Below are 16,203 nucleotides of genomic sequence, written 5' to 3' on the forward strand. Positions count from 1 at the left end.
GAAAGCATGTGAAGGCATGTGACCAGTTCATGTGACACTGGACTCCTTTTGTGCCTGTACTTTTCCACTAACTGCACTGGGGGCTTTTGCTTGGAAAAATGAAGTTCCCTCCACATAGCAGGAGCCATAAAAGGTGGAAGTAATAAAATCACTTGGCCTCACTCCCCTCCATAACTCAACACCTGGAAACACCTGAGGAACAAGGACTGAACTGCGGATTTGGTCCCAGACTGAAGGGATTTCTAGCCTGTTGTAACGAGGCGACCTTTGGCGGGGCACTACTGACAGTATCAAGTCAGGACAAATTGCTTAGAGCCAGGCAGTCACAGCCCAAGGCTGGGGGTTCAATCACTACTAAGGCAAACCAAACCAGTCAAACAGAGAGGACTTCGGTTTTACCCCACTGGCTAACCTGAAGTCATACAAGCAATTCCCTCAGATACTCCAGTTCCCTTGTATCACCACCAGCACCACTCCTTATGGGGACGAATGGTTATGAAAACCAATACCACAGTAAAAGAAAAAAGGTTCTCCCAATCCCAAAGGACCAAGGCCCAGACCCACATCAGTATAAAAACCAGATCTTACCCACAAATCACGCTATTGCCAATCCTTTAGAATCTAAAATCTAAAGATTTATTCATAAAAAGAAAGAAATACAGATGAGAGTTAAAATTGGTTAAATGGAATCAATTACATACAACCATTGCAAAGTTCTTAGTTCAGGTTTGTTTCAGGCTTTATGGGATTACTTACATAAGAACATAAGAACATAAGAAAGGCCGTACTGGGTCAGACCAAAGGTCCATCTAGCCCAGTATCTGTCTACCGACAGTGGCCAATGCCAGGTGCCCCAGAGGGAGTGAACCTAACAGGCAATGATCAAGTGATCTCTCTCCTGCCATCCATCTCCATCCTCTGACGAACAGAGGCTAGGGACACCATTCTTACCCATCCTGGCTAATAGCCATTTATGGACTTAGCCACCATTAATTTATCCAGTCCCCTTTTAAACATTGTTATAGTCCTAGCCTTCACAACCTCCTCAGGTAAGGAGTTCCACAAGTTGACTGTGCGCTGCGTGAAGAAGAACTTCCTTTTATTTGTTTTAAACCTGCTGCCTATTAATTTCTTTTGGTGACCCCTAGTTCTTGTATTATGGGAATAAGTAAATAACTTTTCCTTATCCACTTTCTCAACATCACTCATGATTTTATACACCTCTATCATGTCCCCCCTTAGTCTTCTCTTTTCCAAACTGAAGAGTCCTAGCCTCTTTAATCTTTCCTCATATGGGACCCTCTCTAAACCCTTAATCATTTTAGTTGCTCTTTTCTGAACCTTTTCTAGTGCTAGAATATCTTTTTTGAGGTGAGGAGACCACATCTGTACACAGTATTCGAGATGTGGGCGAACCATGGATTTATATAAGGGCAATAATATATTCTCAGTCTTATTCTCTATCCCCTTTTTAATGATTCCTAACATCCTGTTTGCTTTTTTGACCGCCTCTGCACACTGCGTGGACATCTTTAGAGAACTATCCACGATGACGCCAAGATCTTTTTCCTGACTCGTTGTAGCTAAATTAGCCCCCATCATGTTGTATGTATAGTTGGGGTTATTTTTTCCAATGTGCATTACTTTACATTTATCCACATTAAATTTCATTTGCCATTTTGTTGCCCAATCACTTAGTTTTGTGAGATCTTTTTGAAGTTCTTCGCAATCTGCTTTGGTCTTAACTATCTTGAGTAGTTTAGTATCATCTGCAAACTTTGCCACCTCACTGTTTACCCCTTTCTCCAGATCATTTATGAATAAATTGAATAGGATAGGTCCTAGGACTGACCCTTGGGGAACACCACTAGTTACCCCTCTCCATTCTGAGAATTTACCATTAATTCCTACCCTTTGTTCCCTGTCCTTTAACCAGTTCTCAATCCATGAAAGGACCTTCCCTTTTATCCCATGACAGCTTAATTTACGTAAGAGCCTTTGGTGAGGGACCTTGTCAAAGGCTTTCTGGAAATCTAAGTACACTATGTCCACCGGATCCCCCTTGTCCACATGTTTGTTGACCCCTTCAAAGAACTCTAATAGATTAGTAAGACACGATTTCCCTTTACAGAAACCATGTTGACTATTGCTCAAGAGTTTATGTTTTTCTATGTGTCTGACAATTTTGTTCTTTACTATTGTTTCAACTAATTTGCCCGGTACCGACGTTAGACTTACCGGTCTGTAATTGCCGGGATCACCCCTAGAGCCCTTTTTAAATATTGGCGTTACATTAGCTAACTTCCAGTCATTGGGTACCGAAGCCGATTTAAAGGACAGGTTACAAACCTTAGTTAATAGTTCCGCAACTTCACATTTGAGTTCTTTCAGAACTCTTGGGTGAATGCCATCTGGTCCCGGTGACTTGTTAATGTTGAGTTTATCAATTAATTCCAAAACCTCCTCTAGTGATACTTCAATCTGTGACAGTTCCTCAGATTTGTCACCTACAAAAGCCAGCTCAGGTTTGGGAATCTCCCTAACATCCTCAGCCGTGAAGACTGAAGCAAAGAATCCATTTAGTTTCTCCGCAATGACTTTATCATCTTTAAGCGCTCCTTTTGTATTTTCATCGTCAAGGGGCCCCACTGGTTGTTTAGCAGGCTTCCTGCTTCTGATGTACTTAAAAAACATTTTGTTATTACCTTTGGAGTTTTTGGCTAGCCGTTCTTCAAACTCCTCTTTGGCTTTTCTTATTACACTCTTGCACTTAAATTGGCAGTGTTTGTGCTCCTTTCTATTTGCCTCACTAGGATTTGACTTCCACTTTTTAAAGGAAGTCTTTTTATCTCTCACTGCTTCTTTTACATGGTTGTTAAGCCACGGTGGCTCTTTTTTAGTTCTTTTACTGTTTTTCTTAATTTGGGGTATACATTGAAGTTGAGCCTCTATTATGGTGTCTTTAAAAAGGGCCCACGCAACTTGCAGGGATTTCACTTTAGTCACTGAACCTTTTAACTTTTGTCTAACTAACCCCCTCATTTTTGTATAGTTCCCCCTTTTGAAATTAAAGGCCACAGTGTTGGGCAGTTGAGGTGTTCTTCCCACCACAGGCATGTTGAATGCTATTGTATTATGGTCACTATTTCCAAGCGGTCCCGCTATAGTTACCTCTTGGACCAGCTCCTGCGCTCCACTCAGGATTAAATCTAGAGTCACCTCTCCCCTTGTGGGTTCCCGTACCAGCTGCTCCATGAAGCAGTCATTTAAAGTATCGAGAAATTTTATCTCTGCATTTCGTCCTGAAGTGAAATGTTCCCAGTCAATATGGGGATAATTGAAATCCCCCACTATTATTGGGTTCTTAATTTTGATAGCCTCTCTAATTTCCCTTAGCATTTCATCATCACTATTACTGTCCTGGTCAGGTGGTCGATAATAGATCCCTAATGTTATATTTTTACTAGAGCATGAAATTTCTATCCATAGAGACTCTATGGAACCTGTGGATTCGCTTAAGATTTTTACTTCATTTGAATCTACACTTTCTTTAACATATAGTGCCACTCCTCCCCCTGCACGGCCTGTTCTGTCCTTCCGATATATTTTGTACCCCGGAATGATTGTGTCCCATTGATTGCTCTCAGTCCACCAGGTTTCTGTGATGCCTATTATATCTATATCCTCCTTTATCACAAGGCACTCTAGTTCACCCATCTTATTATTTAGACTTCTGGCATTTGTGTACAAGCACTTTAAAAACTTGTCCCTGTTTATTAGCCTGTCTTTTTCTGATGTGCCAGATTCTTTTTTATGTGGCTGTTTATCATCTGATCCGGCCCTTACATTATACTTTTCAGTCCTCTGCTCCTGACTATAACCTGGAGATTCTCTATCATCAGACTCTCCCCTAAGGGAAGTCTGTGTCCGATCCACACGCTCCTCTGCAGCAGTCGGCTTTCCCCCATCTCCTAGTTTAAAAACTGCTCTACAACCTTTTTAATGTTTAGTGCCAGCAGTCTGGTTCCACTTTGGTTTAGGTGGAGCCCATCTCTCCTGTATAGGCTCCTCCCATCCCAGAAGTTTCCCCAGTTCCTAATGAACGTGAACCCCTCCTCTCTACACCATCGTCTCATCCACGCATTGAGACTCTGAAGCTCTGCCTGCCTACCTGGCCCTGCGCGTGGAACTGGGAGCATTTCTGAAAATGCCACCATAGAGGTCCTGGATTTCAGTCTCTTCCCTAGCAGCCTAAATTTGGCTTCCAGGACATCTCTCCTACCCTTCCCTATGTCATTGGTACCTACATGTACCACGACCACCGGCTCCTCCCCAGCACTACACATAAGTCTATCTAGATGCCTCGAGAGATCCGCAACCTTCGCACCAGGCAGGCAAGTCACCATACGGTTCTCCCGGTCATCACAGACCCAGCTATCTACATTTCTAATAATCGAATCTCCCATTACTAACACCTGCCTTTTCCTAGAAACTGGAGTTCCCTCCCCCGGAGAGGCAACCTCAGTGCGAGAGGCAACCCCAGAACCATCTGGAAGGAGGGTCCCAACTATGGGAAAGTTTCCCTCTGCTTCCATTGACTGCTCTACTTCCCTGGGCCCTTCTTCCTCCTTAACAGCACAGGTGCTGTCTAAGCGGAGGTGGGACAATTCTACAGTGTCCCGGAAAGCCTCATCAACATACCTCTCTGCCTCTCTCAGCTCCTCCAGTTCCGCCACCCTGGCCTCCAAAGTCCGTACATGGTCTCTGAGGGCCAGGAGCTCCTTGCACCGACTGCACACATACGCCACCCGCCCACAGGGCAGGTAATCATACATGCAACAGTCGGTGCAATAAACTGGATAGCCCCCACTCTGCTGCTGGGCTTCTGCCTGCATTTTATCCTAGTTAGTGAAAGGGTGGTTTACAGAAGGAAGTTTTGGAATGTGGTTTGGTTTATAGGTTTTAGGGGGGGGCCACGGGGATGGGGTTACGGCTGGCGAGGGACTCCCACTCCCTTCCCACTCCCCTTCTAAACTCCCTTGCGAAACTCCCTGTTAGCAGCCCCTGGTCGCAAAGCTCCCTGGTCGCTTGTGCGCGGCTTTATAAAGCCCTGGCCTGAGTGAATGCCCCGCCCACTGAGTAAGGCTCAGCCAATTACCAGAGGCTTCGAGCTTTCAAACCTGCCTCCAACTGCCAGCCAGAGCACACGGTCCCTCAAACAACCAACCAAACAAACACAAGCTCAGCACACAGCAAGTAACCCCCAAACTCAAACAAACACACACTACAGACAGTCACTTACCCCACAGATGCTGTATTAGCTCCTCCTTCACCTGGAGAACTCCCTTGCGAAACTCCCTGTTAGCAGCCCCTGTTCGCTGCTGTCTGGTGCAGACTGGGTAATAAATTTACCCTCGCCGGGCTTCTGACCAGGGTAAGACGGTACAGCTCTGGGGTCCTAGGCTTGGGAGCTGGGGTGGGGGGGAATTGGCTGGAGCCTCTCTATTGTTTGCTCATGAGTGCCTAGTGAAAGCATTCATGTAACTGCAGCTGGATGCGTCCCTGGCTGTGTCTGGCTGTGGAAGTGCAAAACCCGGAGAGGATTGCAGCTTGTCACAGCCTCACAGTGTGAGGGGGAGCCCAGGTTGGTATGCCAGAGGGCTCAGCGGTACCCCCGTTCCAGGTTGCATCCTGGGCAAGTCCATCAAACCCACCTAATTAACAATCCCTGCCCTGACCGTGAGTCCATTTTCTTCTTGTTACTAACGGAGAGACCGTGGTTACATCAGGGAAGTCAGGGCTCCTGGGTTCTGTCTGTCATTCTCTGTGTGACCTTCACCAAGTCATGTCCCCCTTTCCCTCAGTTTACCTCTCAGTATAATGGGTATATGTTCATGGTCACTTTCCTTTGCCAGGTGTTTTGAAGATCCTTCAATGAAAGGTGCTGCACAGTATGATGATAGTTACTGATGAGAATTACTGATCTCTGATCCCTTAGCGATAGCCCCGTGTGCCTGCAGAAAGTGTTCGTGTCTCCCCTCAGTCACCTTTCTCCAGATCTCTCTGTCTACTATCTACCCATTAATACTGGACATTTACAGGTATCAGACCCTATGGAGAGCTGGGCATTATCCCTAGTTTTCTTAATAATCAACTTCTTTTAAAAAATACACAAATACACAGAGCAGCCAATTCCCCTCTGACTCAGTGGAGAGCCCAAGGGTTCTCATCTCCTTTGGGAAGGTCCCTTAATTACTGTTTACTCCTGAAGCTGGATAAAGAGCACAGAAGCGCAGACATTGAAAGAGAGTCATTGGCTAGAGTGTCTCTGGTCTCCAGCCAGTTTCCATTCAGATGCTGCTTCTCCCGTAGAGGCTGAACGACCCTCCCTGGGATTGCACACAGCTATATTATAAATGGTGCACACCACTGTATCGGATTTTCACATGGGATGCTGCTGCAGATGCTGGGGTGAGAGAGGTGTGGGAAACGGCTGCCTGCGGGGGATTCCCAGGGAAGACACGTCCAGCTCAGAATTCACAGGTACCCATCTCTTGCTGAGGAGTTCACCTGCTCGACAAACCCAGTGCAACGTGGACGTGATGGGACAGAGAATAGGTCTGTGGTCCTTTCCGCTCTGCACAGCCATTAAACATGCCCTTGCAAGAGGGCATGAGTTTGCTCCAATATCACTGGCCAAAATGTTTCTCTTTGCTCTGCCCCTGGCTGATGGCCTCCATCCCCGAGGTGGCTGCATTTCAGTGGCACAGGGGATCCTTCAGGATGAAAGGTGTTAGTAGATGGACAATTCTGAAGCCGTGGCCCGTACATTCTCAGGCCCCAATGAGGCAAATATCCCCTTGGAGTAAGAACTGAGTAAAGAACTCAGGAGCCAGCTGTGTGTGAGTTAATGCACAGGGACTCTCACCTCCTCCTCTTGCATTTCGGGGCTCTGGCTGTTAACAGGCTCTCACTTGACTTTCTCATGGAAAGCATGGAGGTGCTAGGGCTCTTCAATGGAATAATTATATGAGTTTTTCAACCTGGGCAAGACATCTTTTCTCCTGGCTTCATTTGAGAAGTTGGCTGAACTGTTATGCCTGAAACTTTCAAAAACCAATTCAGCCAGAAGCAGACACCCTGTGTGGGAAATTTCAGTCCAAACAGTTAAAGTTTGGCAAACTTATAAGCAACTGAAAATGAGGTCTCCTAATTGAAGGTGTCAGACAGCCTTAACTAACGGTGGAGCCACCAGCACCACCTGCAATGGCCAATCCATTTGTGAATCCCATTCAGCTATGCTCTTTGCTCCAATAAAATCTGTGGCAAGGAGTTCCACAGGCCAAATATGGATTATGTAAACAATTTTCTTTTCTCAATGTTATATGTTCAGACTTTCAATCTAATTGAATGTTCCCCTGTTCATGTGTTATGAGACAGAGTAAATATAAATGCCTGACCTACTTTCTTTATCGATAGATTCATCGGGTTTAAGATCAGAAGAGACAATTAGATCATCCTGTCTGACCTCCTGTATAACACAAGCCATTAAATTTAACCCAGTTACCTCTGTATGTAGCTCCAAAACTTGTGTTTGACTAAGACCTGGTCTACACTAGGATTTTACATTGTACAATCCTAGAGCCACAGGGTGAGAAGGGACCTGCAAGGGTCGGCTAGTCTAACCCCTGCCAAGATGCAGGGTTTGTTGTGTCTAAACCATCCAGGACAGACGGCTCCAGCCTCCTTTGGAAAATCTCCAGTGAAGGAGCTTCCACAACTTGCCTAGGTGACTGTTCCATTGCCCAACTGTTCCTACAGTTAGGAAGTTTTTCCTGAGATTTCATCTAAATCTGCTCTGCTGTAGTTTGATCCCATTGCCTTTTGTCCTGACCTTTGTGGCAAGAGAAAACAACTTTTCTCCATCTTTTTTATGGCAGCCTTTCAAGTATCTGAAGACCAATATCATGTCCCTCCTTAATCACCTCGTTTCCAAACTTAATATACCCAGTTCCTTCAGCCTTTGTTCATATGGTTTGCATTCCATCGCTTGGATCATCTCTGTCGCTCACCTCTGGATCCTTTCCAGTTTCTCTACAGAGTGGTGACCAAAACTGCACACAGCACTCTTCATACTGCTTCTTTCCAAATGCAGAAGAAAAATAGTTCTTGAACACATCTACCTTTTCCGCAACTTTAACAAGTTTCCTTTCTCCCTCTAGGAATTGGCTTTTACCTTTTCTATGATTTCTTTGGTTCTTAATATGCTTAATAATCTCCTTTTTGGTATCCTTAGCCCTTCAAAGCATGGATTTCCCCCGATGTCTGTAACGTCCTGTATCAATTTTCATAACTTCCAGTTTGTATTGCTTGCCAATTATTTTCCCTTTTTCCCATTTGTTATATGTTGCTTTCCCCCCCTTAATTCCTGCCTTCACTTTCCTACTGAACTGGGTTTTTAACCAAAGTTGTCCACTTCCTTGATTGTGGAATTGTGGCTTTTTAGCTCTTTAATAAACTCTTCTTAAAGAACTCCCATTTTTCATTCCCATTTTTCTGTCTAAATTTTCTCCCAATCAGTTTTGCTGATAATTTGTCTCAGCTTTGGGGAATTAGCCCTTTTGAAGGGTATCTGTAGATAGCTATTACTGGTTGAGAGCTGGTCTCTGTTTGTCCATTTCAATGTAATCAGTTCCATTCTTTTATTTTGTTCTCCTCTATCCTACGCCCCCTTATTTGTCTCTTCTCTAAACTAAACAGACACAGACTTCCCGATCTCATAGCCTGTCTCAGAAATCCCCTTCTATCTGCTACATCCTGTATAGAGACTGGGTGACCAAAACTGAGCGCGTCTCCAGAGCAGGAAATTCTCCATCCCATTCCTTAGGCACTAGAACATTGTCTTTGTTGAGGCCACTACTGCAAATGAGCAGGTGTTTCCATGGAGCTGCTATCAGTGACATCCAAGACTTTTCCCTGAGGTGTGTTCTACTTGGGATGTTTCCCCCGGCACATGTCTTGGCAAAGGTGTTTTTCCCACTGTCGGATTTTCAGTAACTAGGTGAATGGGAAACTTCCTACAGCATGGTTCTGTAGCCTGGGTTTCATTGCATTAAGGGGATGTGTACATTGGCAGATTTTTTTCACTGAAAGTTTGATCAATGACCAAAAAGCCTTTAAAGAAAACCGTTGTTGCACATTCACACTGTCTTTCTCTTTCGGCATAGCGCATCCACACGTGGGTTGGTCACAGTGACAGTGAGGGCAATGCACTGTGGGTAGCTATCCCACAATTCAGCTCTCCATCTTGTGCACATAGGTGTTGTGGGAAGGCAGAGTGGATCGCAGCAGATCATAGAATCATAGAATCATAGAATATCAGGGTTGGCAGGGACCTCAGGAGGTCATCTAGTCCAACCCCCTGCTCAAAGCAGGACCAAACCCCCACTAAATCATCGCAGCCAGGGCTTTGTCAAGTCTGACCTTAAAAACCTGTAAGGAAGGAGATTCCATCACCTCCCTAGGTAACCCATTCCAGTGCTTCACCACCCTCCTAGTGAAAACATTTTTCCTAATATCCAACCTATGCCTCCCCTACTACAACTTCAGACCATTACTCCTTGTTCTGTCATCTGGTACCACTGAGAACAGTCTAGATCCATCCTCTTTGGAACCCTCTTTCAGGTAGTTGAAAGCAGCTATCAAATTCCCCCTCATTCTTCTCTTCTGCAGAATAAACAATCCCAGTTCCCTCAGCCTCTCCTCATAAGTCATTTGCTCCAGCCCCCTAAGCATTTTTGTTCCCCTCCACTGGACTCTTTCCAATTTTTCCACATCCTTCTTGTAGTGTGGGGCCCAAAACTGGACACACAGTACTCCAGATGAGGCCTCACCAATGTTGAATAGAGGGGAATGATCACGTCTCTCAATCTGCTGGCAATGCCCCTACTTATACAGCCCAAAATGCCATTAGCCTTCTTGGCAACAAGGGCACATTGTCAACTCATATCCAGCTTCTCGTCCACTGTAACCCCTAGTTACTTTTCTGGAGAACTGCTTCCTAGCCATTCGGTCCCTAGTCTGTAACAGTGAATGGGATTCTTCCGTCCTAAGTGCAGGACTCTGCACTTGTCCTTGTTGAACCTCATTAGGTTTCTTTTGGCCCAATCCTCCAGTTTGTCTAGGTCCCTCTGTATCCTATCCCTACCCTCCAGCGTATCTACCTCTCCTCCCAGTTTGGTGTCATCTGCAAACTTGCTGAGAGTGCAGTCCACGCCATCCTCCAGATCATGAATGAAGATATTGAACAAAACCGGCCCCAGGACCGACCCTTGGGGCACTCCGCTTGATACCAGCTGCCAACTAGACATGGAGCCATTGATCACCACCCGTTGAGCCCGATGATCTAGCCAGCTTTCTATCCACCTTATAGTCCATTCATCCAGCCCATACTTCTTTAACTTGGCGGCAAGAATACTGTGGGAGACCGTATCAAAAGCTTTGCTAAAGTCAAGGAATAACACATCCACTGCTTTCCCCTCATCCACAGAGCCAGTTATCTCATCATAGAAGGCAATTAGGTTAGTCAGGCATGACTTGGTGAATCCATGCTGATCACTTTACTCTCCTCTAAGTGCTTCAGAATTATTCCACACTGAAGCCACAGATCATGATTGATGCCACGGATCATGGCTCCGGGCTCAATGTCCCATGATGCATTGCTTTCTGTCCCAGCATTCCATGTGTTTTGGTCTCCAGTTCACGGCATTTTTCAATATCTCTTGTTTTCTGTTCAGCTCGCCACCTGTATCTGCAGGAATGGATGCTCTGCTAGATGTCAGTAGAACATTGTGAATGGCAGTGGAATCAGTCTTGAAGTTGCAAAGGCAACGGGAGTCACAGTTGCCTGATGTGGTGTCTGATGTGGATAGCAGCAGCGTTAGCTTGATTTTGGCATTCACGGAACAGCTGACCATGGTGGAACGTCGCTTTGGGGCTCGGAAAACTAGCACGGAGTGGTGGAATCGCATCGTTATGCAGGTATGGGATGACGAGCAGTAGCTGCAGAACTTTTGGATGTGGAAAGCCACCTTCCTGGAAGTGTGTACTGAGCTCACCCCAGCCATATGGCATAAGGACAACCAAATGAGAGCTGCACTCTCAGTGGAGAATCATGTGGTGATCACAGTGTGGAAGATGGTGACTCCAGGCTGCTACTGGTCGGTCACAAATCAGTTTGGAGTTGGGATGTCAACCATTGGGGCTGCATTAATGCAAGTGTGCAGGGCCATTAATCACATCCTGCAGCACAAGACCGTGACTCTTGGCAACGTGCATGATATTGTGGATGGCTTTGCAGAAATGGGTTTCCCCAACTGCAGAGGGGCGACAGATAGCACGCATATTCTAATTTTGGCACCAGATGCCTTGCGATGAAATATATCAATCGGAAGGGGTACTTCTCCACGGTGTTGCAGGCTCTTGTGGATCACCACGGGTGTTTCATTGACATCAATGCAGGTGGTCCAGAAAAGTGCGTGACGCATGAATCTTTAGGAACACCGTCTGATTTACAAAAAGCTGAAAGCAAGGACTTTCTTTCCAGACCAGAAATCCCCGTAGGGGATGTCGAACTGCCCATAGTGATCCTGGGAGACCTGGCATACTCCTCAATCCCAGGGCTCATGAAACCGTACATGGGAAACCTGGATAGCAGGAAGGAGCGTTTCAACAATAGGCTGAGTAGGAGCAGGATGACCATGGAATGTGCATTTGGCAGATTAAAAGTGGACTGGCGATGCCTTTATGACAGGTTAGACCTCAATGAGGAAAATATTCCCCTGGTCATACCCATGTGTTGCACGTTGTATATTTTTGAAGGAAAGGGTGAAATGTTTGCTATGGGGTGCACTGCTGAGCTGAACACTTGGATGCTGATTTTGAGCAGCAGATAGCAAGGCTATTAGAGGGGCACAATGGGAAGCAATTTGAATCAGGGAGACTTTGCAGCAGCACTTTAAAAATGAGAACAAGTAATGTTTGTTGCTATGCTTGGGATTCTAATGCATAATGAAGTCCAGTTCTGGTAGGGTAGGAAGCACTTGTGATTGTTCAGGCCCAGGGTTCAATGTAAGGAAATGATAAAACTACCTGCTTGTTTGCTTTTGCCATCTGCTATCATAACTTCAACGGAAACAAATAAAGCATGCTTATTATTCAAATAACTTTGCTTTTATTGCCAAAAAACCCACAACGCCATGCACACACACACACCTGACCATAAGCCCAGTTTTCATTTGAAAAGGTGTCTGTGGAGGTGAAGTGAATGGTTAAGTGACAAGTCCCAGAAATCGGAAAGGAATGTGCGGGTGGAGTTTGGGAAGGACATGGGAAAGAGTTGTGAATGTGCTGAAGGGGAGGGAGGACACCCATCTGCTCAGTCTGGGGCATCAAGAGGGACTGCAGCATGTTGGTTTGCCACTCCAAAACTTTTATCAGCCTCTCCATTGTATCCCTAGTGTATGCCTCATTTTCTTTTCTTTCCTACTTGTCACTTTCCCTCCACTGCCTGCATTCCGTCTTGTCTGAAGCAAAGTACTGCTGCACCTCCCAGAACATATCTTCCTTGCTCAGTCTTGGGTGTTTTCTAATCCGGCGGAGACACTCGGCTGGACTGGAGGGGGTGCCTCCTTTCAAGGACATATCTGGTGAAGCACAAGTAACAATAAACAAAAGCATTATTGTTAGGTAGATGTACAGCATGAAACGCTACCTTAAAATACACCACTGGTAACACACCAGTCACTTCCCCGCTTACCCTTGACAAGCACACATGGAGAGTGGAGAACAGCACCTGACTGAATGCAGCACTGGGCAACCCCGGCATGGGCTCCACATCCTCTAATGCCTCCATCTCTTCATCAATGACTTCCTCCTCTGGCTTAGGTCCAGTTTCTGTTGGCTCCAGCCCCACCGAACTATCCACAGGGCTCTTGGCGGTGGAAGTGGGGTCGCCACCAAGGATAACGTCCAACTCCTTATAAAAATGGCAGGTCTGGGGCACAGCACCGGAGCGACCATTTGCCTCCCTTGCCTTCTGGTATGCATGCCTCAGCTCCTTCACCTTTGCTCTGCACTGCAGCAAGTCCCAATCATAGTCCTTTTCCCACAAGCTGCAAGAAATCTGTCCATAGGTATTGAAATTCCTACAGCTGGAGCACAGCTGGGACTGCACAGCCTCCTCTCCTCAAATACTGAGCCATAGGCACTGTCTCGGTGGGTGCCAAGCTCCCCACCCCACCCCACCGCCCCAGCTCACCTCTGCCTCAGCCTCCTCCTCTGAACACGCCACGTCCCTGCTTCTCCTCCCAGCACTTGCCACCACCAAACAGCTGTAACAAGACAAGGCCTAAGGAACAATGAGGGATAACCAGTATCCACTCATGTTTCTTGCTGGTGCCTATTAAGGTTTCCCACACCACAATGTGTAGGAATTATTGATGCAGGGAGCACCATAAAATATGGAATTGGCATTAGGAGGGTCAGTTGTTCATAATTCATTTATCTGAATAATGAAAATGTCATTTTTGAGTGTGTGAAGAGCGACCAATCTGCTTCATCCATTAGAACAGCCTCCAGTTGTGCATGTAGTGTCTCATATTAACATTGTCTCTCCATCCAGGAGTCTGTCCTGTGACCATCACCCTAGACTCTGGGCACATACAGGAAGTCAGGGGAACATACGATACATGCAGGAAACACTGTTGGGCCTCAGTGTTGGACACCTTCTCCCCTTCACCATGTCAGACTCCAACTCAACCGACTTCACCAACCCCTCCACCTTCATCCTGCTGGGCATTCCTGGCCTGGAGGCAGCCCACATCTGGATCTCCATCCCCTTCTGCACCATGTACATCATAGCCATCTTGGGGAACTTCACCATCCTGTTCATCGTGAAGAGGGAGCCGAGTCTCCATGAGCCCATGTACTATTTCCTCTGCATGCTGGCCATCACCGACCTAGTCCTGTCTACATCCACCCTGCCCAAAACGCTGAGCATCTTCTGGTTCAATTCCAGGGAGATCAATTTCAGTGCATGCCTGACCCAGCTGTACTTCATTCTCAGCTTCTCCACGATGGAGTCTGGGATCCTCGTGGCCATGGCTTTTGATCGCTATGTGGCCATCTGCGATCCCCTGAGACATTCCACCACCCTGACAAACCCCATGGTGGCCAATATTGGTCTGGTGGTGGTGCTGCGTGGTGCCATACTCGTACTGCCCTATCCCTTCCTGGCAAGGAGGTTGCCATATTGCAGAACCAACATAATTCCCCATACATACTGCGAGCACATAGCTGTGGTGAAGTTGGCCTGCGCTGACATCAGCATCAGTAGTTACTACACCCTCTCTGTGGAATTTTTGGTGATCGGTATGGATGTGCTTTTTATCGCCATGTCCTATACCCAGATCCTCAGGGCCATCTTCAGCCTCCCAACAAAGGACGCCCGGCTCAAGACTTTTGGGACCTGCGGCTCCCACCTCTGTGTCATCTTAGCCTTTTACATTCCACATCTCTTCTCCGCCCTCGCGCAACGGTTTGGGCAAAATGTGGCCCTGCATTTTCACGTTCTCATGGCCAACATGTACCTCCTGGTTCCCCCCATGCTAAACCCCATCATCTATGGGGTGAGGGCCCAACAGATCCGGGATAGGCTGCTCCAGCTCTTTACTCATAAAGGGACCTAAAGCTTTCTCCTGGTGCTCTGGCTCTCAGACTGAGCTCCATGCAGAGCTGGCTGGTGACATGGTGCTGGGCCCTCATCCCTCAATCACTGACTGGCCAGTCAAACAGACATTAAATCCTTTCCTGACATTACTGTGCTGTGTCAGTGGGACAAACTGGGGAATTTGCCTATGTACAACTCATAGGGTTGCCACCTTCCTAATTGCTGGTAACTGGAAGCCTGAGGCCCCGCCTCTCTGCCCTGCCTCTTCCCCCAGGTTCCGCCCCTGCTCTGCCTCTTCCCTTCAAGGCCCCGCCCCTCACTCGCTCCTCTCCTCCCATCCCCTGTCACTCTCTGGTTCACCCCTCTCACACTCTCAACCCAAAGCACCCCATATTTACCAAGGTGATGTAATTATGGTATGTTTTGTACAAAATATTCTCTGTAAGGTATCATTCTAAAAGTCAAGAGTACTTGTGGCACCTTAGAGACTAACAAATTTATTAGAGCATAAGCTTTCGTGGGCTACAACCCACTTCTTCGGATGCATATAGAGTGAACATATATGTTCACATATATGTTCACTCTATATGCATCCGAAGAAGTGGGCTGTAGCCCACGAGAGCTTATGCTCTAATAAATTTGTTAGTCTCTAAGGTGCCACAAGTACTCCTGTTCTTTTTGCGGATACAGACTAACACGGCTGCTACTCTGAAATCATTCTAAAAGTCTTAATCTGCTAAACATTGATATCCCCTTGGGTTGTATGCGCTCTCATTGTATGTGAAGCTATGAAATCCTGCTATGTGTGAGTTACTAAAGTGTGATGTGAGGCTGGAAACACCCCAAACCAGCCTTTCAGGTATGTCAAAGGAGTAGCCAGACGGTGTTAATTGCTGTCATCAACACCCATCCAGGGAAGAATCCACTAGCACAGGATTCTGTGTAAGGAAGCCTCCTCATTGGGAGTATGGAGACAATGGAGAATGTTTGGCCAATGGGGGAAGACCCCTCACGTCACATGCACAGACTTTCCAGCAAGCTGGAAGAAAGTATAAAATATGGGGAGTGACATCATCACTTGTCTTCACACACATCCCCAACTCAACACCTGCAAGACGCTCTGGAAGACAAAGGACTTTGAACGGGGGAGGGGAACCCAGGCTGCAAAGCAGATGCAGCCTGTGCCTCAAGAATCTGTAAGACTGCTTGTATCATCAGTCAGGGTGAGTTTACATGGTTACCATCTAACAAGATATAAGTAAACACACACAATTAGTATTACCTCTAATTCTCTAACAATACAGGTTTACATTTTAGAGCTCCAGTCCATTTCCCATTTATGTTGCTATTTATGAGGAATAGCCCCAATGACCATTTATATACTTCTCTAATATGTCTTGAAAAGGTTGCATTTAGGTCAATTAGCCTGCTAGTTGCATAACCCTTTCTGACCCTGTGTCACACCTATTAACTCA

The 16,203-nt window shown here is 46.4% G+C and overlaps 1 protein-coding gene across 2 annotated transcripts; it reads left to right on the forward strand.

Moving 5' to 3' along the window:
- Positions 1-6,416: 6,416 nt before the first annotated feature.
- Positions 6,417-14,747, forward strand: LOC135881845 (olfactory receptor 52B2-like). 2 transcript variants are annotated; one of them, XM_065408572.1, is made up of 2 exons: positions 6,417-6,446; positions 13,833-14,747. In XM_065408572.1, exons 1-2 carry the CDS (start codon positions 6,417-6,419, stop codon positions 14,745-14,747), a joined length of 945 nt encoding a protein of 314 aa, XP_065264644.1. The 2 variants fall into 2 exon arrangements, with proteins under 2 accessions (XP_065264644.1, XP_065264636.1); XM_065408564.1 differs by lacking the exon at positions 6,417-6,446 and having other exon boundaries at positions 13,749-14,747.
- The last annotated feature ends 1,456 nt before the right edge of the window (positions 14,748-16,203 follow it).

Source organism: Emys orbicularis, chromosome 1 (genome assembly GCF_028017835.1).
Source record: "Emys orbicularis isolate rEmyOrb1 chromosome 1, rEmyOrb1.hap1, whole genome shotgun sequence".
In the NCBI taxonomy this organism is placed as follows: Eukaryota; Metazoa; Chordata; order Testudines; family Emydidae; genus Emys; species Emys orbicularis.